This window comes from Sciurus carolinensis, chromosome 1 (assembly GCF_902686445.1).
Source record: "Sciurus carolinensis chromosome 1, mSciCar1.2, whole genome shotgun sequence".
Lineage (NCBI taxonomy): Eukaryota > Metazoa > Chordata > Mammalia > Rodentia > Sciuridae > Sciurus > Sciurus carolinensis.
The window spans coordinates 99185541-99210959 of NC_062213.1; the positions used below are offsets into that span (position 1 = coordinate 99185541).

General features: G+C 37.9%; 1 protein-coding gene across 2 annotated transcripts; it reads left to right on the plus strand.

Annotated features, from left to right (window-relative positions):
- Nucleotides 1–2670: 2670 nt before the first annotated feature.
- On the plus strand, nucleotides 2671–21489 carry Anp32e (acidic nuclear phosphoprotein 32 family member E). 2 transcript variants are annotated; one of them, XM_047517745.1, is made up of 7 exons: nucleotides 2672–3079; nucleotides 6378–6527; nucleotides 7410–7532; nucleotides 9200–9365; nucleotides 10906–11075; nucleotides 18396–18450; nucleotides 19115–21489. In XM_047517745.1, exons 1-7 carry the CDS (start codon nucleotides 3026–3028, stop codon nucleotides 19183–19185), a joined length of 789 nt encoding a protein of 262 aa, XP_047373701.1. In that variant the 5' UTR covers nucleotides 2672–3025; the 3' UTR covers nucleotides 19186–21489. The 2 variants fall into 2 exon arrangements, with proteins under 2 accessions (XP_047373708.1, XP_047373701.1); XM_047517752.1 differs by lacking the exons at nucleotides 9200–9365; nucleotides 18396–18450; nucleotides 19115–21489 and having other exon boundaries at nucleotides 2671–3079; nucleotides 10906–11058.
- The last annotated feature ends 3930 nt before the right edge of the window (nucleotides 21490–25419 follow it).

A 25419-nucleotide genomic window follows, 5' to 3' on the forward strand; every position in this document is an offset into this window, starting at 1 on the left:
CCCCATTCCCTCAGGCCCCAGCTCTGGAACCCCTCCTCTTTGGAGGAATCTCTCTTTCTCCCTCTCTCTGTTCTGTTACTTAAATAAAATTTACTTTTTGCTCTTGCCTCCAGGTTTCTTGGGTGTTTACTCTTTAACACCAGGGGAAAAAGGACCCGATCCTGATTTTCAAGATGGGTTTCACAGGGACTCTCTCCTCCCACAGCATCTTATTTATTTCCACATACCCCCCATGCTAGGGATAAAACCCAGGACCTCACCCATGCTAGGCAAGTGCTCTACCATAAACCACATACCCATACTTAACCTGGTTTCTTGGTTGAAAACATAGACATAAGTTTCAAGATGTTAAGGTAATATAGATCAAAGATGATATGAGAATGGGTATGATGGGTATTAGGAGAAGTCTCACTTTGGTGGGTCTCTGTTTATGATATTATGGTGTATTTTCTGCAGCAACTATCCAATGGTTAAAATGTATTCAGGGCTTTTCTCACGTTAATTATTTCCAGCATATCCTTCCATTCTTTCTACTGTGCTCCAATACAAAAAACCATACCATTTAACATCAATAATCATCTCTTCTATCTGTCCTCTGACTTCCATAAATTTTTTCTTTCTTCTCTACCTACTCCTCAGTTTCCTTGAGTACTATGCTAGATAATTTCTCCCTCCTCTCTCTTTTCATCCTCAACCATGTTTTACTCTCCTTTGCCTGATAATCTTATTAAATACAGTCCTTAAGGACATCTTATTTTTTCTCATGGCCTCAAGTTATCACTTACATGCAGATGATTTGTAAATCAGAATCTTCCTCCCTGAGCTTCTTTGAATCTCATTCTAGATTCTTCAGTTGCAGGTGGGATTAGAATTCAGGGTTTATTCCCAGGCTGGTACTAAAATGTTGTTCTTTCTTTTTATATATTTATTTTCGTACTGGAGATTGAATTTTAGGGGCACTTAACCATTGAGTCATGTCTGCAGTCCTTTTTTTTTTTTTTTTATTTTGAGACAGGATCTCACTAAATTGCTGAGGTTGGCCTTGAATTTGGAATCCTCCTGCCTCAGCCTCCCAGGATTACAAGCATGAGCCAGCACACCCAACTGTGTCTTTTTAATTATTCTGTTTTCTTTCTTTGTTTTTAACTCTTCTTTGAACTGTCTCTCAGTCCATTCTGGCCCTATTTTCATGTCATCTTGGCTTCCTTTAGCAATGGTTGCATTAAACTAAACAAAACTGAGCCAGGCAAGGTGGCCCACACCTGTAATCTCAGCTGTCTGGGAGGCTGAGGCAGAAGAATTGGGGTTCAAAGCCAGCCTCAGCAATTTAGTGAAACCCAAAGCAATTCAGTGAGACCCTGTCTCTAAATCAAATATAAAAAAGGGCTAAAGTGCCCCTGGGTTCAATCCCTGGTACCAAAAAAGTAAATAAATAAATAAAATAAAAAATAAACATAACTAACTCTTATAGTGACCCAGAGGTGTCATTTTATTATTTAATTATTAAATGTAAGCCTAGTTGTGTCTGTGAGGGCAAGAGTAAGGGTGGAGTGGTGAGGAGTCTGTGTTAGAAAGCACCGATCTGAGAAATTGGAAACAGCAAACAGTTTTGGGAGGCATGGGACTAATTTCACCCATTTTCCCGAAATTATTTGGAATTTCTTCGGGTATTTATCCTGAAAATGGTGTAAGGAAATACAGACAGAATTTAAGCAAGAACTAAGAAAAGTTAGACCCTGAAGACAAAATTAAAAAACAATCATTCTTATCTCACTCTTTTATATCCCATATAGACAGACTTATAAAAGCACATTTTATCTACAGATTTCCACGGAAACTAACCATAGGGAAATTAGAAAGGAGAGGTATTGCTTGCCGCTTCTATGCGAATTAAAGTCTGATTTTCATTAGGCTAGTGTTCATTTTCCTCCAAGGTCTAAACGTTTATTACCAGCAACAAGCACCTCAGTAACAATTCATCCAGGATAGTTTTATTTAAAGGATCCGAACTTATATGCTTCACTTATATGCTTCCATTATTTTTCAACATTTTTCAGTCTTTCATGGTGGAAGCTAAAATATCTTTATCCTAGCTCTGTTTCTGCACTACGGAAGGTCACTCTCTACTCCTGGTGAGAAACCTATCTACGGCAGGGCAGTGCCACGAAGGCATGCTTTTAAGGTGATGTGCAAGTTGTTGTACACCTTGGTTGCAAGTAGAGGCTGTGCTTTAAAACCGCCAAGAACTAGAGCGTGCCGCATGCCGAATTATCAGTCTAGCCACTTGGGCATGCCTTCTCCCTCCCTTTAATATGAAAACCAGGCGAATAAAAAACAAAACAAGAAACAAAAAAACAACAAACCTAAAAGCAAAAAACAAATTCAACAAACATCAAAACCGTCCGAGTGCATAGGGAAAGCGCGCCAACTACACAAAGAAGAGGAGGGGGGCTGCTGGGATTCAAAATAATTTCTCTGAGACGTACACCCCTCTGGACCTATCAGAGTTAACTGCGCGCTTGGTCATAACCAATAGACGCAGAATTTCTGGTTCAGGTCCTCCCTGAATACTGATAGACATTTAGCTAGCCCAATGAAAGAGTGTGACGCTAAAGAATCAACCAATACATTCGGGAGGTGGGTGGAGTGTAGGCAAGGGGGTTGGCGGTGCCGTGTCATGGAGGCTCAGTCTCTGAGCAGCCATTGAAGGGGAAGGAACTGCTGGTTGTGTGTGCGTGTGTGTGTGTGTGTGTGTGCGCGTGTGTGTGTGTGCGTGCGTGTGTGTGTGCGCGCGCTGGTGTGTGGACAAGGAGGTGGGGGCAGCTGAGTTAAGAGTCCCAACTCCTTGGACTCCATTTGCTATTCTTTTCTTTCTCCTCCACATCTATCCGGTGGTAGTGGGCGTTTATATTTGCGTTTCTTTTCATTCATTTCCAGATCTTTTAAAATTTTAGGATTGGGGGGTAGTGGGAAAAGCAGGAAAGGGGAAAGGAGGAGAGTAGTAGCAGAAGAGCAGGAGGAGGACATGGAGATGAAGAAGAGGATTAACATGGAGTTAAGGAACAGAGCCCCGGAGGAGGTGAGATGACTCAGCCCCCACCCCTTCCCCACCGACCCTGTATTCTTAGGTTGGATTTCTGGGGTGTTGTGGGTCTGTGGGGAGGGCTAATAAATTAATCTCCACCATGGGTCAGGGTTGGTGAAAATGTTTAATTTTGTTTAAAATCATTAGGCTTTTCTACTTAAAATGGCGAAGGGCTTAAGTTTCTAGGGGCGTATTTGTGTGTGCACGGGCGCCCGGCCGCTTTCTGGAGTCGGGCGTCCTGGCCTCGTGGGGGCGGGAAGAGGTCGGTGGGGGCGCTCCGCTGCTTCGCTGGGCGCGTTCCTCCTGGGGGCCGGCGGCGTGGGCGCGACCCCCAGTCCACTGGCCCCTTTTGCAGCCATCGCCGTCTGAAAACTTAGTCCAACTTTTCTGCAGTGCTGCCAACTAGGTTCTTTGTGGGGGTGGGCGTCCCCGGCCTCTAGGCCCCGGGGCAACAGACTTTGCGCTGGGCCCAGGCGAGGGTCGCTGGCGGAGTCGGCTCTCCCGCTCGCTGGGCGCCCACTCCCCCGGGAAGCGGCGCGCGCCGACCGCCACCGGCGGAATCTGGGTCAGCCGCGCGTTCTCGGACCGCGGATGAGTACTGGGAATAGTCGCGGTGACCCGAGGTGGCGTGGGGACGTGAGGCGTAATCCGCTTCTTCCCGCCGTAGTGTAACGATGTTCGGCCAGTCGTGTGGCAGTGGCCGCAACTCCGAATTTGATCCCTGGAGACGGCTTCAAAAAACTCAGCAAATGGGTCTGAGTAGTTTTGTGCTTTAAAGGCTCGGCGAGACTAAGTGATGCGCTTTTGCTGCTGTCGCCTTAGTTAAAGAGACGGTGTTGGGAGGGGCCACGTGAGGCGGGGTCGCGGTCAACTTTTCTGGGGTCGCGCGGGAGGCGTTTCCGCCTCCTTTCCGCGGGCGTTTCCTTGGACTCACCCAGCCCTCCCTGCCCGTGACTGGAGCGCTGGGGGAACGCGGGCTGGGAGGCTACCCTTGTTTTCCTTGGGGAGTCCCCACCCGGTGTGGGGTTCCTGTCGGTCCCGCGCACGTCTGTGGTCACAAGAGGACACCGACAAAAGTCTTGCTAGTTTGCAGTCCCTGAAATAAACCTTTGTAAGAATTACAGTATAAGATTGGGTGCGTGTGTGTGTCTGTGTGTGTGTGTGGTGTTACTTGGGGTCGTGCCTGGACATACCAGCTGAGAGGTTTTGGTAGGGTCTGCCTGGTTTTTGCGTTAGGCGTGCAGAGTGGGAACTCAGGATCTTCCCTCTCACCCCGCTTTTTTTTTTTTTTTTTTTCCTGTCTTTCCCTGAAACTGGCAGAGGGCAGGGAGGAGGAAACGGTCGCTATCAGGGTCATCTCAGAGAAAACATGAACTTTTCTAGAACTTATTCTTAGGGGCTGGGCTTCAGAAATAAAACAAAAAACAAAACCTAAAAGGCTATCTCTCAGAAGCATATGTTTAGAATGCTTTTATTAATATCTTTAATGTCTTGGGGCACAAAAATGGACTTACCCTCTCGCTCCCATTTTTTTTTTTTTTTAACCTAGTGATCCGAAGTAATTTCTTTGCCAGTTTGGGGGATTGCAGACTCCCCTTCCTCTGCCGTGGTGTAATAACGGTCTCTCTCATATTTTTGTAGACAGTTTACAAAGCACTTTTAACGTTTATTTACCTTTCTCCTTCCGACAAACTTGTAAGGTGGATTGTATTATTCTAGAATACAGACTAACAAACGGAATCTTAGGGCAATGTAGTGATTTCCTAAAGTGGAAGAACTGGTTTTCTTAAACCAAATGTAGTAGCCCTCTCACCACTCAGTTAAAACTAGAAGACTTAAGAGTTAAGGCAGAGCTCTACCGCAGATTAATTGTGTGACCCAAGGCAAGTCATTCTCCCTTATTTAACCTGGGTTCCCTCATCTTCAAATAGGAGATTATGATGCCATCTCTGGTTTACTAAAATACTGATGTTAGAGTTATACTCAAATAGAAAAGGTGTCATTCTTAGTTGCTGATTTTTAGCCCTTTAATATAGTTTTGCTTTGTGAATAGAGAACTAGGGTCTCCTGCACACCCCCCTTTGGGGGGAGGTTAACAGGGATTGAACTCAGGGGCACTAAACCACTGAGCCACATCCCCAGCCCCATTGTGTATATTATATAGAGGCACAGTCTCATTGAGTTGCTTAGTGCCTTGCTTTTGCTGAGGCTGACTTTGAACTAGTGAGCTGCTGGAATTATGGACCTGCTTTCCCCGTAAGGTTAAACCCATTTAGGCACACATCAGTAACTTTTGTTACTGTAACTCTGACCTAATAGGGAATCCAGCCCCGCACCTCCTAAAACGGGAAAATGTCCACAAAAATGCACCAGAGTGATAGAAATAACATTTTTTCCAAGGGTGTATTGTTCTGGGTGATATTATTTGTCCTCAAATAACACTGGAAAGATAGGTTGACCCAGAAGGAACTTTCTGACATTTCTTCCTGCAGGGTAACAAGGTTTTTTTTGAGTTACTGTGGCATTTATCAAAGATGAGGTTTAAATTGAAAAAGTGATAAAATGATTTCCTCCTTTCCCTACTTTTTAGGAATCTTTCTAGTAGCCCAAGTGTTCCCTTCTTGCATAAATATATGCCTAGATGTTGGGGATCCTCCTCATAAGATTCTGAAACATTTCAGATGGGACTTTTTTCAAAGGTTTTTTTTTTTTTTTTTTTTTTTTGGTACTAGGGATTGAACCCAGGTCACTTAAGCACTGAGCCACATGCCCAGCCTGCTTTTTATGTTTTATTTTGAGACGGTATTTAAGTTACTGAGAGCCTTGCTAAATTGCTGAGGCTGCCTTTGAATTTGGGATCCTTCTGTCTCAGCCTCCTGAACTACTGGGATTATGGACATGGGCCATGGTGCCTGGCCAAAGTTTTGTTTTTTATACCTTAGTGACACAGTGTTTTGAAGCAGGTGTTAAACTTGCTACTGCAAGTTTGAATTTGGAAGATGGCTTATAGTAATAAATAGATTATATATTAGTTTGGGGTGGGAGTGGAAAGGGTCTGTGTAAGGGGATTTTTTTTTTTTTTTTTTTTTAATGTGGTCATGCCGTGTTGCCCTGGTCTAGAACACCAGTCCTGGTTTCAAGTGATTCTCCTACTTTCCTGGGATTATAAGCAACAGCTGCCATACCCTGTTTAGGCATTTGGCATTTTTAATATTCACATTTCCAGAGTGTCAAACCCAGGTCTGTTGCTAAAGAGATTACAAACTAATCATTAATATATTCCTTCTCACAGGTGACAGAGTTAGTTCTTGATAATTGCCTGTGTGTCAATGGGGAAATTGAAGGCCTGAATGATACTTTTAAAGAACTAGAGTTTCTGAGTATGGCTAATGTGGAATTAAGTTCACTGGCCCAACTTCCCAGTTTAAATAAACTTCGAAAGGTAAGTCAAGATTAATGTGCAAGCATCATGATTTCAATATGAAGGATTTTATGTCTAGTTTTTGACCAAATGAAATGACAGTTCTACCTGTTAGAAAGTTTTGTTTCTGGACATAGGAAAAAAGGGTTTGTTGAATCAGCCCTAATGCTGTTTGTAGAAATTTGAATTTGTTAGTGGAATTACTTTATGACACAAATTTGGATTTTTTTTTTTTTTCTTTTCTTTTTCTTTTTTTCTTTTTTTTTTTGGTACTGGGAATTAAATCCAAGGGCACTTAACCACTAAGCCATATCCCAGCCCTTTCTTATATTTTATTTAGAGACGGGGTCTTCCTGAATTGCTTAGAGCCTTCCTAAGATGCTAGGCTGGCTTTGAGCTCCCAATCCCTCTGCTTCAGCCTCCCTGGCTGCTGGGATTATAGACATTCACCATCATTTCTGGCATGAATTTAGATTTAACATCTACCAACTACTTTTCTCTGAATCATGAAATCCAAATGTAACATCCTGAATCAAAGCTGAGTTAGGAGTTCATTAAATAGCATTCTCATATATGTAACTGACATAGATGGGAATTTGAAAATTAATGATTTGTAGTGACTGTCTCTTGAAGCCAAAATGATAAATTTTTTTTTCCTTTGGTATACTTTTTTTTTTTTTTTTTTTTTTGTAGTACTGGGGATCGAACTCAGGGCCTTGTGCTTGTGAGGCAAGCACTCTACCAGCTGAGCTGTCTCCCCAGCCTGGTATACTTTTTTTGTGTGAATGTGGTACTGGAGATAGAACGCAGGACCCTGCTTTATTAAATTGGTATACTTTTAAAATCTTAGATCCATCCTAAGCCTTCATCTTTCCTTGTTTTCTTCCCATGTTGAATATATAGTTGGAACTTAGTGACAATATAATTTCTGGAGGCTTGGAAGTCCTAGCAGAAAAATGTCCAAATCTTACCTACCTCAATCTGAGTGGAAACAAAATCAAAGATCTCAGTACAGTAGAAGCTCTGGTAAGTGGAAAGGTTTTATCTCTGAACTTGCTTTTTTGTTATTGTTATTTCTGAGATTAGTTTGTATTTTACCTTATTTATTTCTACTTAATGTGAAACTTCTGCATTTGTTTTTTTTTTCTCTTTTTTGGGGGGTGGGTATTGGGTATTTAACCCAGAGGCACATTTCCACAGAGCCATATCCCTAACCATTTTTATTTATTATTTAAAATTTTTTAAAATTTTTTAAATTTTTTGGTACTGGGGATTTAACCCAGGGGCACTTAACCACTAAGCCATATTCCTAGCCCTTTTTTAAAAAAAAAAATTTTAATTTGAATTTTTTATTTTATTTAAAGACAGGGTCTCGCTGAGTTGTTCAGTCCCTCACTGAGTTGCCGAGACTGACTTTGAATTCATGATCCTCCTGCCTCAGCCTCTCAAGCTGCTGGGATTCCAGGCCTGCACCACTGTTCCTGGCCCCAGATGAAAAAAAAAAATTTTGTTTTAAATTCTTTTTAAAAGATGTACAGGGCAGTACCCAGATGAATTTTTAAGTCAGTGAAAAACTGTGTTGATTATTTCATCCTCAGCTCTAGGATTTGACTATCTGGTTTTTAAAATTTCCAGTATTTCCTTAAGTTTTATTGCTTTTCATTCCTTCTTGATAATTTTTTGAGTCATTTTATTATGTGCCCCCTAGTTTTCTGGTGTGTGGGAAGGAAAAGACTATTAAGTGAAACTCTGAAAATTGTTGTTGCTCTATTTTTTAAAAAGAGATTGTGAGGTCATTGAAAATGTTGAACATATGGTTGTGTGTGATTTTTTTTTTTTTGGGGGGGGTGGTATTGGGGCTTGAACCCAGGGGTTCTTTACCACTGAGCATATCCCCTAAAATATTTTTATTTTGAGACAATCTCACTAAGTTGCTTAGGGCTTTGCTAAGTTGCTGAAGCTGGCCTTGAACTTTCCATCCTCCTGTTGATCCTCCTTGCTCAGCCTCCCGAGTCACTGAGATTATAGGCCTGCCCCACTGTGCCTGCTTTGTGTTTTATTTTTATTACTGGGGGGTTGAACCCACTACTGCTTAACCACTGAGTTTTATCTCCAGCCCTTTTTAAAGTTTTTTTTTTTTTAATTTTGAGACAAGGACTTATTAAGTTGCTGGGGATCTTGTTAAGTTGCTGAAACTGGCCTCAAATTTGTAATCCTCCTGCCTCATCATCTCTAGCCCTTAGGATTGCAGTGTGTACCATCATGCCTGGCCTATGTGTGGTTTTTTTTTTTTCCTTCCAATATTTTGTTTTTTAAGTTGTAGGTGTTCATAATACCTTTATTTTATTTTTATGTGGTGCTGAGGATTGAACCCTGGGCCTCACGCATACTAGGTGAGCGCTCTTATCACTGAGCCACAACCCCAGCCCCTATTATGGTTTTAAATAGATAATGTATTTGTCGTTGCCTGTGCATAGATTCAGTCACAATAGTAAACCAAACAAAGTTTTGAAATTTACATGCCAGGGACTAATTAAGAAAATTGGCTGTGCTTTATAAAACAATTCTTTGTTATAAAATTCTAACAATCCAAAAGTTGTTCTGTCAATTTCAAATATATGTTTTCTGAATTGTGAATTAAGACAAAATAATATGGTATATTAAACCTTGACTGGAAATATTTACTTTTCTAGCAAAATCTTAAAAATTTGAAAAGTCTTGACTTGTTTAACTGTGAGATCACAAACCTGGAAGATTACAGAGAAAGTATTTTTGAATTGCTGCAACAAATCACATACTTAGATGGATTTGATCAGGAGGATAATGAAGCACCTGACTCTGAAGAGGAGGATGATGAAGGTAGTTATTCTAAATATTCATAAATGTGTCGTAATTATAGTCGCCACTCGTAGCTGTACAACTAAGATTGGACCTGGAGATATAGGTGTGGAGGGAAAAAAAAAAACAAAAAAAAACCCACATAAGCTATTAGTAAGATAAGAAGAATTAAAAAACCCACAGCTCTAGCCTGTATTTCTTCTTTCAGATTTGGGTTTCAAGGAATTTAATGATTACTGTAATATGAAGCTCTGTGACATTTTACATGTATATAAACTTGTGTAACTACTACCCACTAATAGTGAAAACTTCCTAAATAGTATTTTTTTAAAAAAGGGATAATTCATAATAGCATTATTTATAATAACCCCAAAGTAGAGACAACTCAGGTGTGTATCAACTGATGAATAGGTTAAAAACATGTGATATATCCAAACAATATAATATTATTTCACCATAGAAGTGAATGAAGTACTGATACATGTAAAAGTGAATCTTGAAGATAGTATGCTAAGTGAAAGACACCAGATAAAAAAGGCCATATATTGTTTGGTTTCGTATATACCAAAAGCCCAGAATAGGCACATCCAATAGAAACAGAAAGTAAATTAGTGGGGTAGGGTTTAGGGGATAGAAACTGATAATGGGTGTGGGACTTCTTTTTGAAGTGGTGAAAAATATCCTAGAATTAGATAGTGAATGTACATTATGAATAGAAGACTAAAAGATGAGATGACAGAATAGCTATTGTTAGTTAAAGGATGATATTTGGTTTTGGGTCAAAAGTTTTCACTGTTAAAATAATTTTTTAATACTGGGGATCAAACCTTGGGGCACTTTACCACTGAGCTACATTCCCCAACCTTTTTATTTTTTATTTTGAGACAGGGTTTCACTAAGTTGCTTTAGGATCTTGCTAATTGGCTGAGGCTGGCCTTGAATTTGGAGTCCTCCTGCCTCAGCCTTGGGAATAGCTGGGATTACAAGCATGTACCACAGAGCTGGCAAAAGAAATTTGATTGATAAATAATGTTATAAAATGTTGGAATGAATGGTGAACAAGCAGGTTTTGAAGTGTTCACAAAGTAAACCAACTTTAGTGCATGTAACGTCTGAAAATCTACACATTTAATAAATACCAGTATTTAGAAACCATTTGAATAATAAATATGAATATTACAAAATGATAATCTTAAAAGAAAGTCACCATAAAATACTTTTCCACTGGTTGGCTTGAGTTTGAAGTGATTGGGCAAGGGTAAAAAGGATGAATATTACTGGAAGGAAACATTTGCCCAGCCATTTGCTCATCTTAAAAATAAAAATAAACAAACAAAAAAATATATATACACACACACATATATATATGTGTATATATAAAATATATACATATACATTAAAAATGTTTTTAGTTGTAGATGAACACAATACTTTTTATTTTATTTATCTATTTTTATGTGATGCTGAGAATCAAACCCAGTGCCTCACATGTTTTGGGGAAATGCTCTACCATGGAGCTACAACCCCAGCCCTACATATATATTTTTTAATATTTTTAAAGATGGAGATGAAGATGATGGAGATGAAGAGGAAGATGAAGCTGGTCCACCTGAAGAATATGAGGAAGAGGAGGAAGAAGAGGAGGAGGAGGAAGAAGATGAAGCAGGGTCAGAATTGGGAGAGGGAGAAGAAGAAGTTGGCCTCTCTTACTTGATGAAAGAAGAAATTCAGGTGAATAAATACTCTGTATTAGCCCTGAAAATAATTATTTAGGCTTAGGGGCTAAGTACTATAAAAAATGAGTTGGGTAGAAATTTGAGAGTTATTTCCTAACTTGTGAATGTGCTGCAGGTATCTGCCTTTTCCCCCGCCATTGTGGCCTATTCCATACTACATGCATATAAACATAAACACCTATTGATAATAAATCCCAGATATCTTTCAAATCAATTCTGCTTTCAGTGGTATGGTATGGTAGAAACATTTTATAGATATTTCTGAGATTTAGTTTCTGCATTTATGAAAATGAGATATCAACTTCATAGGATTGTTTTAAGGATTAACAAGATAATATAGGTGAAGTATCTAGTCCCTGGCACATTGTAAGTGCTCAAGAAAACTTAAATTTCTTCCCTTCAATTATCTCTTGCTTTATATTCTCTGAATATAGCATTACCACTTAGTAATATCCTTCAAAGTGCTATGTGGGTATATTAAATGTGATCCTATCACTAGTCTTCTTGAAACTCTTAATGTTTTCATATTGCCATCAAAGATTACAAACCCTGCATTGTCTATTTGGCCCCTATTTCCTTCCCTAACCTCATCTCCCTGAATACCAAGTTAAATTGTCACACCAAACTGTTATTTGCCTTTTTGTGTGTATATTGTTTATCTGAAATGGCTTTCTACCCAGGTCCCTGATGGACTTCATTTTTGTTTGTGCTGAGTTAAACATAAATATAAGTGAAGCATGTAAAGTGCACTAATTTTATGAATAGCTCCATGAAATTTTACATGTATATTTACTTGTGTAATTACCACCCCAGTCATGCCTTGTGAACGATTATCCTTAAACTGAACTCTGGTGTTAACCTTATTTTTGAAGTTTTCTATAGTTTTTCTTAGAAAATTACTCCTTCCTTTGTTATCTTTAAACCTTGATTAGGCTTCTTTTGCTTATAGACACTTTTTAAAAAACTTACTTGGCAATTCTTTTTGAGGCAGTAAGCTCTTTAAGGGTTAGGGAGTGCCTTTCATCTTTGCACCTCAGCATTTCACCTTGACTGGCACACAGAATGAATGGTCTTGGCTCCTGGGTGTTTAGTGAAGTTACTTTTTCCTAATGTTAAATTGAAGTTTCTTTTCATAATTTAAAATAATTTTTTATTGTTTTAGGGGATGTAGCTCAGTGGTAAAGTGCCTGCCTCGTGTTCATGAGGCCCTGGGTTTGATCCCCAGCAGTGGTGGTGGTGGCAGGGGAGATTCTTATTTAGACTAAATATTATTTGTTCTCCTAATTAGTTTTACATTGGGCAGTTAGATAATATCTGGTCAGTGTTTAGTTTTTTCTGACATCATGAAACTACTGTGGAAGGGCTGGGGAGATAGCTCAGTTGGTAGAGTGCTTGCCTTGCAAACACAAAGCCCTGGGTTCGATCCCCAGCACCCAAAAAAAAGAAAAAAAAAAAAATGAAACTACTGTGGAAAATAAAGATATACATTTGGTTGGGGTCCTAGTGAGTTAGGAACTATGTAATAATGAAGATCAGAACCTTAAATATTTTAAATATTCACAGAATATTTTAAATATTTATATTCAGTCTGTTCAGTTTACACCAGCATACAACCTGAATGTTTTTCCCGTTTCTATTTATTTAATAAAATAAGTGTTTTTTTGTTCTTTTGCATTTGACCTTTTATTTTCTGTGCCAATAATTTCTCCTTAATTCTAAGAAGTATTAAGTCATTTAAAAATTATTTTCAAATAACTGCAAATATTAGCTTTTTCATTCCATTGAGTATTGGGAAATACTAACCCCAAATGATATGGCCACATGTAGAATAAAAAATTCTGTGATAATACATATAACCTGAAGTCATTGTAGGATTAGCAGGGACCAGTAGGAATTTTTGTTCATGATGAAATAATTTGAATGTTTAAAATGAAGTATTCTTTTTATTTTACTTTATTTTTTTGATACTGGGGATTGAGCCCAGAAGCACTTAACCACTGAGCTATGTCCCCATCCCTTTTTATTTTTTATCCTGAGACAGGGTCTCATTAAATTGCTGAGGCTGGCCTTGAACTTGTGATTCTCCTGCATCAGCCATAGGAGTCATTGGAATTACAGGCATGTGCCACCAGGTCTGGTCTTGTATTTACAATCTAAGTGCCAGGGAATGCTTCAGAGACTATTGAGATTTAAAAGGAAATTAGAAGGAAAGAGAGCTCATATTCAATCAATTGTTTTTAATTTTTAAAATTTCTTCCTATTTTAGCTGTTCTTCAGAGGCAAGGAATTAATATGTATAAAGAAGGACTTTATGTATGCGTAATATAAATAATTAAAAATGGAGGTGAGGGCTGGGGTTTTGACTCAGTGGTAGAGTGCTTGCTTAGCATATGGGAGGGACTGGGTTCAATTGTCAGCACTGCATATAAATAAAAGAAAAAGTCTACAGACAACTTTAAAAATTTTAAAAAGTGGAAACAATTAGTACAAATAAAAAAATAATAATTAAAAAAAATAGAGGTGAGGCAAGACCCTCAATAACAGTGAGATTCTGTCTCAAAAAGGGCTGGAGATGTAGCTCAGTGGTAAAGTGCCCCTAGGTTCAATCCCAGTACCTACCCACACCTACCCACCCCTACCCTCACCAAAAAAAAAAAAAAAAAAAAAAAAAAAAAAGAAAAGATTTGAGGACTTTAGGAGGATTGGGAATCATTGTATTACTCATCCACAAATGAGGAAACATTTCCCACTAATGAGAAGACTATAGTCTCTACTGAGGAAATTTCTGACAAAAGGGAGTTGTGGGTGGGTTGTTAGGGTACTAGGAATTTAACCCACGGGCACTCAACCCCTGAACCACATTTTATTTTTTGAAACAGGTTCTCACTAAGTTGCTTAGGGCCTTGCTAAATTGCTGACACTGGTCTCACCTTGCAGTCCTCTTGCCTCTACTTCCCAAGTCACTGGGATTACAGGTGTGTACCACCACACCTGGACTCAAAAACTGTTTTTATTGATAATACCTAAATGATGATTTTTTAAAAGATCTAAAACATGAATCAATTAATCCAGTCACATTGAGTTTAAAACAAAATTCAGAGAAAGAGCTCTTTAGACTTGAACTTTTCTAAATCATTAAGGAATAAATGTGATTAGCAGTTTATATTTCTTGAAATTTATAGATATATATCCTCTTTTATTATTCCTTACACATGCTAGGCACGTACTCTACCACTGAGCTACAATCCCGGCCCCATACTTTTGTTTTTTTTTTTAATGCAATTTCCTACCCTATCTGTTCCTTCTGCTCCCATAGCTTACTGGAGCCCTTCTATTAATGATGCTTTTTTAGTGTTTCATTTTACTGTATGAGAATGATTTCTGATGTAAGAATGATACAGTTTCTCATTGGTTTCTAGCTAAATGCTGGAAAATCAGATTGTTTAGTTATTCTAGACACAAATAAGGTACATAATTGTGAAAAAGGAAGATTATCCTAGTTTTACCTAACTACCTAGTGGTTCTAGGCGTTTGGCAGTTGCTTAGAGCATTTTCGAGGAGCAGTAAACTATTGGAGGGGAGACCCTAGATAGTTTTTCAGACATATAGTAGTACCTCATCTTTCTGGAACTCAGCCATTTGTATTATAGATAAGAATAAGGCTGTTCGTAAAAAAGGCCAAAATATAAGTAACAAAGGTATTTCATTTGTAGGAGGGTGTTGAAGCTAAACCTCTTTTCTCTTATTTTTATTTTCTGATTCTGATCCGTTTTGTGATTTCATAGTAGAATAAAATTGAAATAGTAACTGACTGTAAAGGAGAGGGCATAAAAACTAGGAAAAGAGACTAAGTGGACACCAGAGTTTTGTTTTTTGGGGGCACCAAGAATTGAACCCAGGGGCATTTTAATCACTGAGCTACATCTGAGCCTGTTTTTAATTTGTTCTTTTCAGATGTATGTGACAGTAGAGTGTATTTTGATGTATTATACATACATGGAGTATAACTTATTCTAATTAGGATCCCATTCTTGTGGTTGAACTTTCACTATTGCCCAGCCTGTTTTTTAATTTTTAATTTTGAGACAGGGTCTTTCAAGTTGTTTAGGGCCTCACCAAGTTGTTGAGACTGCCTTTGAACTTGTGATTCTCCTGTGACGCTGGATTACAGGCGTGAGCCACCACTTGTGGCATCATTTTTTTTTTTTTTTTTTTTTTTTTTTTTTTTTGGTGCTGGGGATCGAACCCAGGGCCTTGTGCATGGTGGCATCATTTTTAAAAGGAGAAAACTATAATATTAGTAGGTTCTGAGAGAATCAGCATATACTAGTTGGTACATGCTCAAAATGGTAACCATAAAAAAAGTGATCATACTTATTCAAGAAAAAGTTAGACTGTATCATACACTCTAAAAATTTGTATCCTAATTGGCTAGAGGAAAAGAAAAACAGATGGTTATGGTGTATTAAGGCAGTGTGGTTCTGTAAATAATAACTCATTCCACAGGAGTTGTAGGTCATTTTGCTGTGATTTTTATTGATGTGTGCTATTTCATTGTGTAGATTTTTAGAGGTAGAAGAAACTTACAGATCTTCCTAGATTAATATAGGTTGGATAATAGCTAAAGAAATCCTTATCAGGAAGAATGAAACAGGGGGTATTGCAATACCAGAACTTCAACTATACTACAAAGTAATAGTAACAAAAATGGCATGGTATTGGCACCAAAATAGACAGGAAGATCAATGGTACAGAATAGAGGACACGGACACAAACCCAAATAAATACAATTTTCTCATACTAGACAAAGGGGCCAAAAATACGCAATGGAGAAAAGGTAGCCTCTTCAACAAATGGTGCTGGGAAAACTGGAAATCCATATGCAACAGAATGAAACTAAACCCCTATCTCTCACCCTGCACAAAAATCAACTCACAATGGATCAAGGACCTTGAAATCAGACCAGAGACCCTGCATCTTATAGAAGAAAAAGTAGGTCCAAATCTTCAACTTGTTGGCTTAGGATCAGACTTCCTTAACAGGACTCCCATAGCACAAGAAATAAAAGCAAGAATCAATAACTGGGAAAGATTCAAACTAAATAGCTTTCTCTCAGCAAAGGAAACTATCAGCAATGTGAAGAGAGAGCCTACAGAGTGGGAGAATATCTTTGCCACTCATACTTCAGATAGAGCACTAATTTCCAGAATATATAAAGAACTCAAAAAAAAAAAAAATTTGTATTGGGTTATACAAATAACCCAATCAACAAATGGGGTAAGGATATGAACATACACTTCACAGAAGATCTACAAGCAATCAACAAACATATGAAAAAATGTTCACCATCTTTAGTAATAAGAGAAATGCAAATCAAAACTACACTAAGTTTCCATCTCACCCCAATTAGAATGGTGATTATCAAGAATACAAGCAACAATAGGTGTTGGCGAGGATGTGGGGGAAAAGGTACACTCATACATTGCTGGTAGGACTGCAAATTAGTGCAGCCACTCTGGAAAGCAGTGTGGAGATTCCTTAGAAAACTTGGAATAGACCCACCATTTGACCCAGCTATCCCACTCCTTGGCCTGTACCCAAAGGACTTAAAATCAGCATACTACAGAGATACAGTCACATCAATGTTCATAGCTGCTCAATTCACAATAGCCAGACTGTGGAACCAACCTAGATATCCTTCAATTGATGGATAAAGAAACTGTGGTATATATATACAATGGAATATTACTCAGCTGTAAAGAATAATAAAATTATGGCACTTGCAGGCAAATGGATGAAATTGGAGAATATCACGCTAAGTGAGAGATAAGCCAATCTCAAAAAACCAAAGGATGAATGATCTCACTGATAAGCAGATGATGTCACATAATGGGGGGTTGGGGGGGCAAGAATGGAGGAAGGAGGGACTGTATAGAGGGAAAAGGGGGGGGGGGAGGAAAAAATAACAGAATGAATCAAACATCATTACCCTATGTAAATGTATGATTACGCAAATGGTATGCTGTTACTCCATGTACAAACAGAAACAACATGTATATCATTTGTTTACAATAAAAATAAATTTAAAAAATATATATAGGTTGGATATCCCTTATCTGAAATGCTTGGGCTAGAGTGTTTTGAATCTGGTTTTAAAAATTTTTTGGAATATTTTTATGGGGGATGGAACCCAAGCCTTTAAATATAAAATTTATTCATGGTGTATATATATATATATATCCACACACACAGACACACACACACACACACATACATGTTATACATAAAACCTGTAATTTTATACAGTATTTTTAGTGTGTCTGCATTTTGAGTGCAGCCCATCAAGTGAGGTCAAGTGTCCAGTTTTCTACTTGTGGTGTTGTGTTGATGCTCAAAAAGTTAAATATTTTGGAACATTTTGGACTTCACATTTTTTGGATTAAAAATGCTCAGCCTTGGGCTGGGGTTATGGCTTAGTGGTAGAGTGCTTGCCTAGCACATGTGAGGCAGTGGTTTTGATCCTAAGCACTACATTAAAAAAATCAATAAATAAAATAAACATTAAAAAAAAGAATGTTCCATTCGGAGCTGGACACCATGGCACATGCCTGTAATTCCAGTTTCTCAGGGGACTGAGAAAGGAGGATGGCAAGTTTGTGGCCCTAAGCAACTCAGTGAGACCCTGTCTCAAAACAAAAAATAAAAAGGACTGGGAGTGTAGCTCCATGGTAAAGCACCAGGGGGGTTCATTCCCGGTACAAAAAAAAAAAAAAGGCTCAATCTGTATTTTGCTTTTACTGGTTGGAAAATTGAGGTCCAGAAAGATAAAGTGATTTGAGTCAACATATATAATTATGTTGGGGCAAGGAGTCAGATCATTCTTACCCTGATTTGGAAAATAAAAGGTCTCATTTTTAAAATAGTCAAAAGTTGTGCTGTCCTACATGTGCTAGTAAGTACATACTGCTATTTAAATTAATTAAAATTGAATAAAACTACAAATTCAATTCCTCATTTGCACTGGTTACATTTCAAGTTCTCAGTAGACATATGTGGCTGGTGGTTATTGTATTGTACAGCACAGATACGGAAATATTTCTATTGCAGAAAGTTCTTTTGAACAGTGGATTAAAGCATAACTTATTTTTATAAAGAACTACTTAGTTGAATTTTTAAAAAGATCTAAATAAGGCAGAGGTTGTGGTTATCAGAACACAGGGTAACTAAAGTTTCTTTGCCTTTGGGATATACTAAAATAAATAGTGAAAAATTCATATGGTTTATTTATACTCAAACTGAATATTTGAATCTCAAGGATGAAGATGATGATGATGATTATGTTGAAGAAGGGGAAGAAGAGGAGGAAGAGGGTGAGTTACATTAGCCAGAAACAAATTCTAGAATACAGATTTTTTTTTCATGGACTTTAATAAATGAATGTATAATACAAATTATCACCCATCCCTTTGATTTTTTTGTTTAGAGTGCTTTGAAGGTATAAAAGTGTTTTAAAGAATAAATTTCTCAAGGCATTCCTTAATTCCATTAAATGAACAGCTTATAACTTGTATTTTAAGATCAGAAATGAAGAGATAGTGGTGCTACCTTAATCAATTTCAAGGTCTCATTTTGGAGAGGGTAAAGCCTTACCTGTAAGAAAGGAGAGGAACAGTTGAACTCAATATAATGCTCTTTAAGATTTGATACCCCAAGGTAGTGGGGAGGGATTTGCTCTTGGTACTCTTTACCTGTAAGTCTTTTTTAAAAATTTACCAACAGTTCCCTCAATATGAAGCCTAGTTTCTTGATCTGTACTTCATGACTTGGCCACAAGGGTGCATAGCAAGCCGTCATTATTTATGCATTTCCTCATCTGTTAAGTCTGGGTTTATATGCTGAAATAAAAAGAAATTTCAGACTGGAAACTTAACATATATACTTTTTTTTGTCAACTTAGTGGAACTTTGTAACTTAACAAATACTCATTTGTTGAAATTAAAGTTTTTTACACTTTTCCTTCCATTCTTCTTTTAGAAGAAGAAGGTCTCCGGGGGGAGAAGAGGAAACGAGATGCCGAAGATGATGGAGAGGAAGAAGATGACTAGATCATTCTAAGACCAGATTCCCTAACGTTCCTGGGTGTGCAATAGAGTGATCACATCTTTGTTTTTTCATGTACAATAGCTATCCCTACAGAAGATAATGTGTAACTTTTTATAGGAAAAGTGTGGTTTTACTATTTTTGCCTTATCATTCCAATTAAGATATACTAGTCTGTTAATGATCATATTGTATGTAGAGAAAAAATTTCATTGACACTCCTCCCATTGAGACATTCTCTAGCAATTAGATTTAGAATCTTAATTTTTCTAATTCAAGTTCAAGTTCATTGTATTAGTAATTTTTAAGTCCATAATTAAAACATGATTGCTTTTACACAGGTGAAGTTTGGTGCATTTCATTCATAAGATTTTAAAGTTATTTATAAATTAACTGAAATTACAGTCATCTGTAATATGAAATGACAGTAGTCTCTTGAATAAGTTGATTATTTTTTTAGAGATGATCCAGGGATCTTTAGTTTAAAGGCATTGCCTTTTTTTCTTTTTAATAGCTAAGGGTATTTGGGTGGTCTTCTTTCACATGAATTAAGTTGGAAAGTAGAAGCAGAATAATAAAGGTTCTATTCAGCAATATAGTTTGTGGATTTGGGGGAGGTTCTAGTCAGTAATATAGTTCATGGATTTTGTGGTGATTGATAAGATTTTATTTTTAAAGGAAGGATTGCCTATACTAAATGAGAGACATGCAGGTGAGCCCTTTCTTCAGGCTGCAGATCATGACATGCCAACAGTTGTTAATTTTGTTTTGTTTTAGGTGTGCATTTTTTTCTCCTCAGCAATTTCTTTATGATCACCTTCCTTTCTTGTTTCACTCACCTCTCTGTATCCCAAAAGAAAGTTGGGAACTTCTGGATACCCAGAAAACCTTTAGTCTTATACCTCAACCACCTTTTCAGATACATCTGGGTTTTAAGCAAAGTGGAAGAGCCTAAGAATTTTTTGAGATACGAATATTGTTATTGATACAAATTTTAAGCAGCAAGCTCTGCTTATTGTAAATCTTTCTTGACTGACAACATTTAAGACCGTATAAGTAGGATGAAGAAATAAAAGAAGCAGGGAAGGCTTTTCGAAGCAGCATCCATGTTCCTCAAAAGTCAGAATGATTGTCTGTTGATAATTAATGAGACTTTCAAGTCAAATTTTTAAGATGGCATTCCAAATAATTTGGATACCAACCCTGCACAGTATTTATAATTTTTCTGAGTAGAACCTTTGATTGTTCCTAGTTTTAAAGCATTACCAGATATAGCATTTAATTGGAATATAGTAGGTAGTTGGAAAAATATTTGGGACTAAATATTAAAATTAAGATTTATTTTCAAGTGAATGTCATTAAAATAGAAGAATATTTGGGATAAGTTTGAGTGTGTGCTTACTTACATGACTATTAAATAAAATATAAGGAACAGACAAGTATATCTCCCTTTTTGTCATGGAGGCTCCATGTTCAAGGTAATTGCTTTGTTAATCTTGACTGTCTTAAACCTCTTTCTTTGTTTTAAATATTTGTAAGGTTTTTAAAGGTTAGTGTCAGTAAACTAATTGAAGTTATGCTTCTCTACTGGGATACATTTAAATTACTGAATATAGTACTGCTGCTGCTTGTTTTTTTTTTGTTGTTGTTGTTTAAAATGTATGACTTGTTAAAGCTTATTTGTGGAGAAACTAAAACAGTTGCACAACTGACTGAAATAAACACTTGGAATAAATTTAGTAGGGGGATCAGAAAGTACAAAAGATTAGCATTTTTTTCCTAATTTTTACAGTTGATATGCCCTGCTTTAGTATCTAAGAATTCTCATTACATACTATGCCAGATTATAAAATACTTATTTTTAAATTGAAATCTATATTGACCTTATCAATCATCTTATTGTGCAATCAAAATTAGAGTTCTTTGGTTTGAAAACAACACTTAGTGAACCTCCAGATAACTTTTAAGAACTTATTTAGCTTTGTGGGTGGTATTTTCATGCAAATAAGCAAGGGGTTTTTTATATTTTGTAGAAGTTTTGGGTCCTATTTTAATGCTCTTTGTATGGCAGTATGTATATAGTGTGTTAAGTTCTTTAAGACTCTCTCCTTTAAAACTTTGAGGTTAATACTTTTGTGCAACTGTGTTTTTGAATAAAGCCATGACAGTGTTAAAAACAAATAAAAAAGCAGTACTCCTGATCATTCTCTTATTGTTTCTGACTATTCCATGTTTTTTCTGTGACTGCTGTAACTTAAAAGTTTTTGAAACTGAATTGCTTCAAATAAATTGAAGATTTGTTATAATGATTAGTTTCAGTGTATGATATTCACTTTTCCAGCAAAATTATTGGCAGTTTTGAAGATCTTTTTAAAAACAAATGAGTTAGCTCATTCAAATTTGGATGTGATATGAGGATGTGGTAACTTAATGGTTTAACCTATCACCTTCCTTATTTACTTTTTTCCAAGAAGCAGGAAAAAATTCTTAAGCCATTTAATTTTCCTTTTGGAGTTGCAAATTGAGCCTGTACTTTATTGCCTATGGTGGAAGTAACTATTATCTATGGTCAAATTGATTATAAAATTCCATACATGAATAGTTTTTCTAATATGAGCCTATCATCTACATTTGTACTCTGTAATGTGTATCTTTAGAATCTTTTGATATGTAAACAGATGTAATTCTTACATGTTTAATTTTCAAGCAATAGGTTTTTTTTCCCTGTACTCTTGGTTTTCCCATGATAAGTGATTTTTTAAAAAATGTTTCACTTATGGAAAACTCTGGAGGGTATCTGTTTCATATAGTTAATGCTAAGTAATGTTTTCATAATTGCTTTTTGGTTAAATATTGAATATTGCAAAGGTATTTTAATTCTGCTTCCTGAGGGATGGAAAATATTGAAGTATTTCCAGCTGCAGGTATTTACTGCAATTATTACTTTTGTTCATGTCTTTAAAAAATCTGAAGCCTTTCCCCTCTTGGTTAAAGAAAATGGAGAGTCCCCACACAGTTTTTGGTGAGGTTGTTAGGAATGAGGCAATTCAGTGAAAGACTATGATTCAAAACACTTATATTGTTTATTCCTTGTTCTGTATTTTAAAGAGTCTTTGGAGCAGATATTTTTCCAGTTGCTGGAAATTTCTCCTGTTTCTAGAAAAGGGTGCGATGATATTCTGCAGCTGTTACTAAAAACAGCATTCTACTACCAGTGTCTTTTGCACCAGTAGTAATTAGCCTAAGATTTGAAAACTTGGCATGAATACTTTGACTTGAGACAGCTGCTTGGGTTTTAGTCTATTGAACAGCCAACCTTAACTGGGACAACAGATTATACCACAAGTAGAAATTACAAAATGAATTGGTCTCAGGAGCATCTTTAAAAAGACTACATATTGGTAAAATACTTTTATGTGTACAACTGTAGGTGCACTTTTTGAGCAGTAAGACCCTTATGTAGGGTTACTCAATAACCCTGATTAAGGAAGAATCAGAAGTAGGTATGACTTTGAATTTAGTGAATATTTAGAAATAATTTAACATTTTGTTAAGCCATCATTTGAATTTGGTTGCGTAGAAAAACAACAGATACATTTACACTAGTGGTTAGTAATGATAGGTGCTACCAACAACACTGATGAAAACAATGTTCTAACTTGAGAAGTAATGGAATGAGGCTCCCTGGGCAGGCTTGTAATCTCAGCAACTAGGAAGGCTGAGGCAGGAGGATCGCAAGTTCCAGGTCAGCCTGGCAAATGTAGTGTGACCCTATTTCAAAATAAAAAGGCCTGGGATGTAGCTCAGTGGAAAAGCATCCCTGAGTTCCATTAAATTATTTTTGCGGTGCTGGGGATTGAACCCAGGACCTTGTGCTCACAAGGCAAGCACTCTACCAACTGAGCTATATCCCCAGTCCCCTTTTTATTTTTTGACAGGGTCTCTTGCTAAATTGCTGAGGCTGGACTCGAACTTGCAATCCTGCCTCCTACCTCACTAAATGAACACTTGCCTATTTTCTCTGGTTCTCCTGTTAAATACTTAAACTGCACCATCTTTCAAACGAAGGCCATGATCTCTGCTCTTCACTCTTGACTTTTCCTTGAAAAGGCTTATTCCACAAACCCAGAATTAGCTCACAGGCTATAGGTTTCTCCGTGTGAAGGGATTTTCTCCCAGACTATATACATATATATATTTTAATGGTACCAGGGATTGAGCCCAGGGGCACTACTGAACTACATCCCCAACCTTTTTTTGTCTTTTATTTAGAGACAAGGTCTCACTGAGTTGCTTATTGCCCCACTAAATTGCTGAGACTGACTTTGAACTTGGAATTCTCCTGCCTCAGCCTCCCCAACCCCTGGGATTACAGGCGTGTGACTCGGTCCAGAGGGCATTTCTTACCGCAGTGTAGTGTTTGAAGTCATTTATGCTGAAAGCTGTGACAGTACTATGGGGGGCCATACAAGAATCTATACTAGAAGGCACTGCAGTTGAAGCAACTATACTTAAGAACAAAGGATGTCAGCACCACAGGAAACCAAGGGAACAGCAACTATCACATGGCAAGTCGCTGTGAAGTCCTTCCAAAGTGCAAGGCTCTTAGCTATGTACTCCCACTAGTTTGTTTTTTTTTTCCTGGTGTGTGTATATGGGGGTGGGGAGACCAGGGATTGAACTCAGGGGCACTCGGCCACTGAGTCACATCCCCAGCCCTATTTTTGTATTTTTTAGAGACAGGGTCTCACTGAGTTGCTTAGCGCCTCGCTTTTGCAGAAGTGAAGTGACTGGCTTTGAATTCTAGATCCTCCTGCCTCAGCCTCCCCAGCCAGTGGGATTACAAGCATGCACCACGGCTCCTTCGACTCCCTCGTTAGTTTTCTGAGAACACTGAGTAAAGTACAAAAGCATTTCTTCAGCGCTAAGGTTTTCTTATTTGTAGGAGATTGGTAAAATCTTAGTGAATACAATTACTGGTAAGGAATTTTTACCAGATTTGGTAGTTTTACTAGAAATTATTTTTAACCAAGCCATCTATGTTGGAATGTGGCAGAAACCACTGTTAAGGTACCTGGGCTGTAGCAGTCAGGAGGGCAAGGATTAGGACTCTAGAACAACCGTTTTGTTTTTACCCACTCTTCTCATTTCAAGAACTCCAGAGTTAAGATCAAATTTCTCCTAAGTCCTTGTTTCCCATCACACTCCTCTGGAGCGAATCAACTACGTTATTTCAGCCTACTTGAGATTTTCTTTTTTTTTAGGGGGGGGGGTTGGTTCCTGGGGTTTGAACCCAGAAGCCCATTGCCGCTGGCCACACCCCCAGCCCTTTTTATTATTTATTTATTTATTTATTTCTGCGGTCCTGGGGATTGAACCCAGGGCCTTGTGCTCGCAAGGCAAGCACTCTACCAACTGAGCTATCTCCCCAGCCCCCTTTTTATTTTTTGACAGGGTCTCTCGCTAAATTGCTGAGGCTGGACTCGAACTTGCAATCCTGCCTCCTACCTCAGCCTCAGCAGTTGTTGGGTCACGCCACCGCACCCAGCTTGATTTTTGACAGGGGTCTTGAATGTAAAGATCTTGACATTTTATTTAAATGCTTAAGGTGACAAAGCAATCCCTTGCGGGTACGTTTTTGGGATCGTATATCTGTCGCTTAGTTCTGGGGACACATATCTCTAAATTTTTACTATGATTTCCCCATTTCTCAAACCCTGAGATACAGATAAAACAGTTTCTTTTTCTGGGGTGCTATTTTTACAATTGGGCTTCCTCCAGCGATTTTGGAATCTCAAGCAGTAGAAACAGGATTAGAGCGTTTTGCGGAGAAAGCAGTAGACTTGAAATTAGAGAAATGCCACTTTAGTTATGAAGAAAAACACTGCTTTATAGTGTGCCTCTAATTTGATTCACGGGGCACAAAGCAAAAATTCTACCAAGCTGTTCAGATTCAAGAACAAAATCAAAAAGCCAAGAATAAGAAAAAAACGAGGTCAAGACTAGGGAAGGACCGGGGCTACCCGAATTACTCTACAAGGGCTTTTCCTAAAACGTTTCGGATTGGGCCAAAAATGCCGCAATCCATGTCACGTGACACCACCCCGCCCTCCCTCTCTTAGACAAGCAAGGGCCGGGTGCGCACTCTCACATCTAAAGGTGGAGGTCTGCGCATGTGCGGAGCTGGTGTTGAAGACGCACCCGGACTTTCAGAGCTTCGGCCTTAGGAAAGCGTCTTG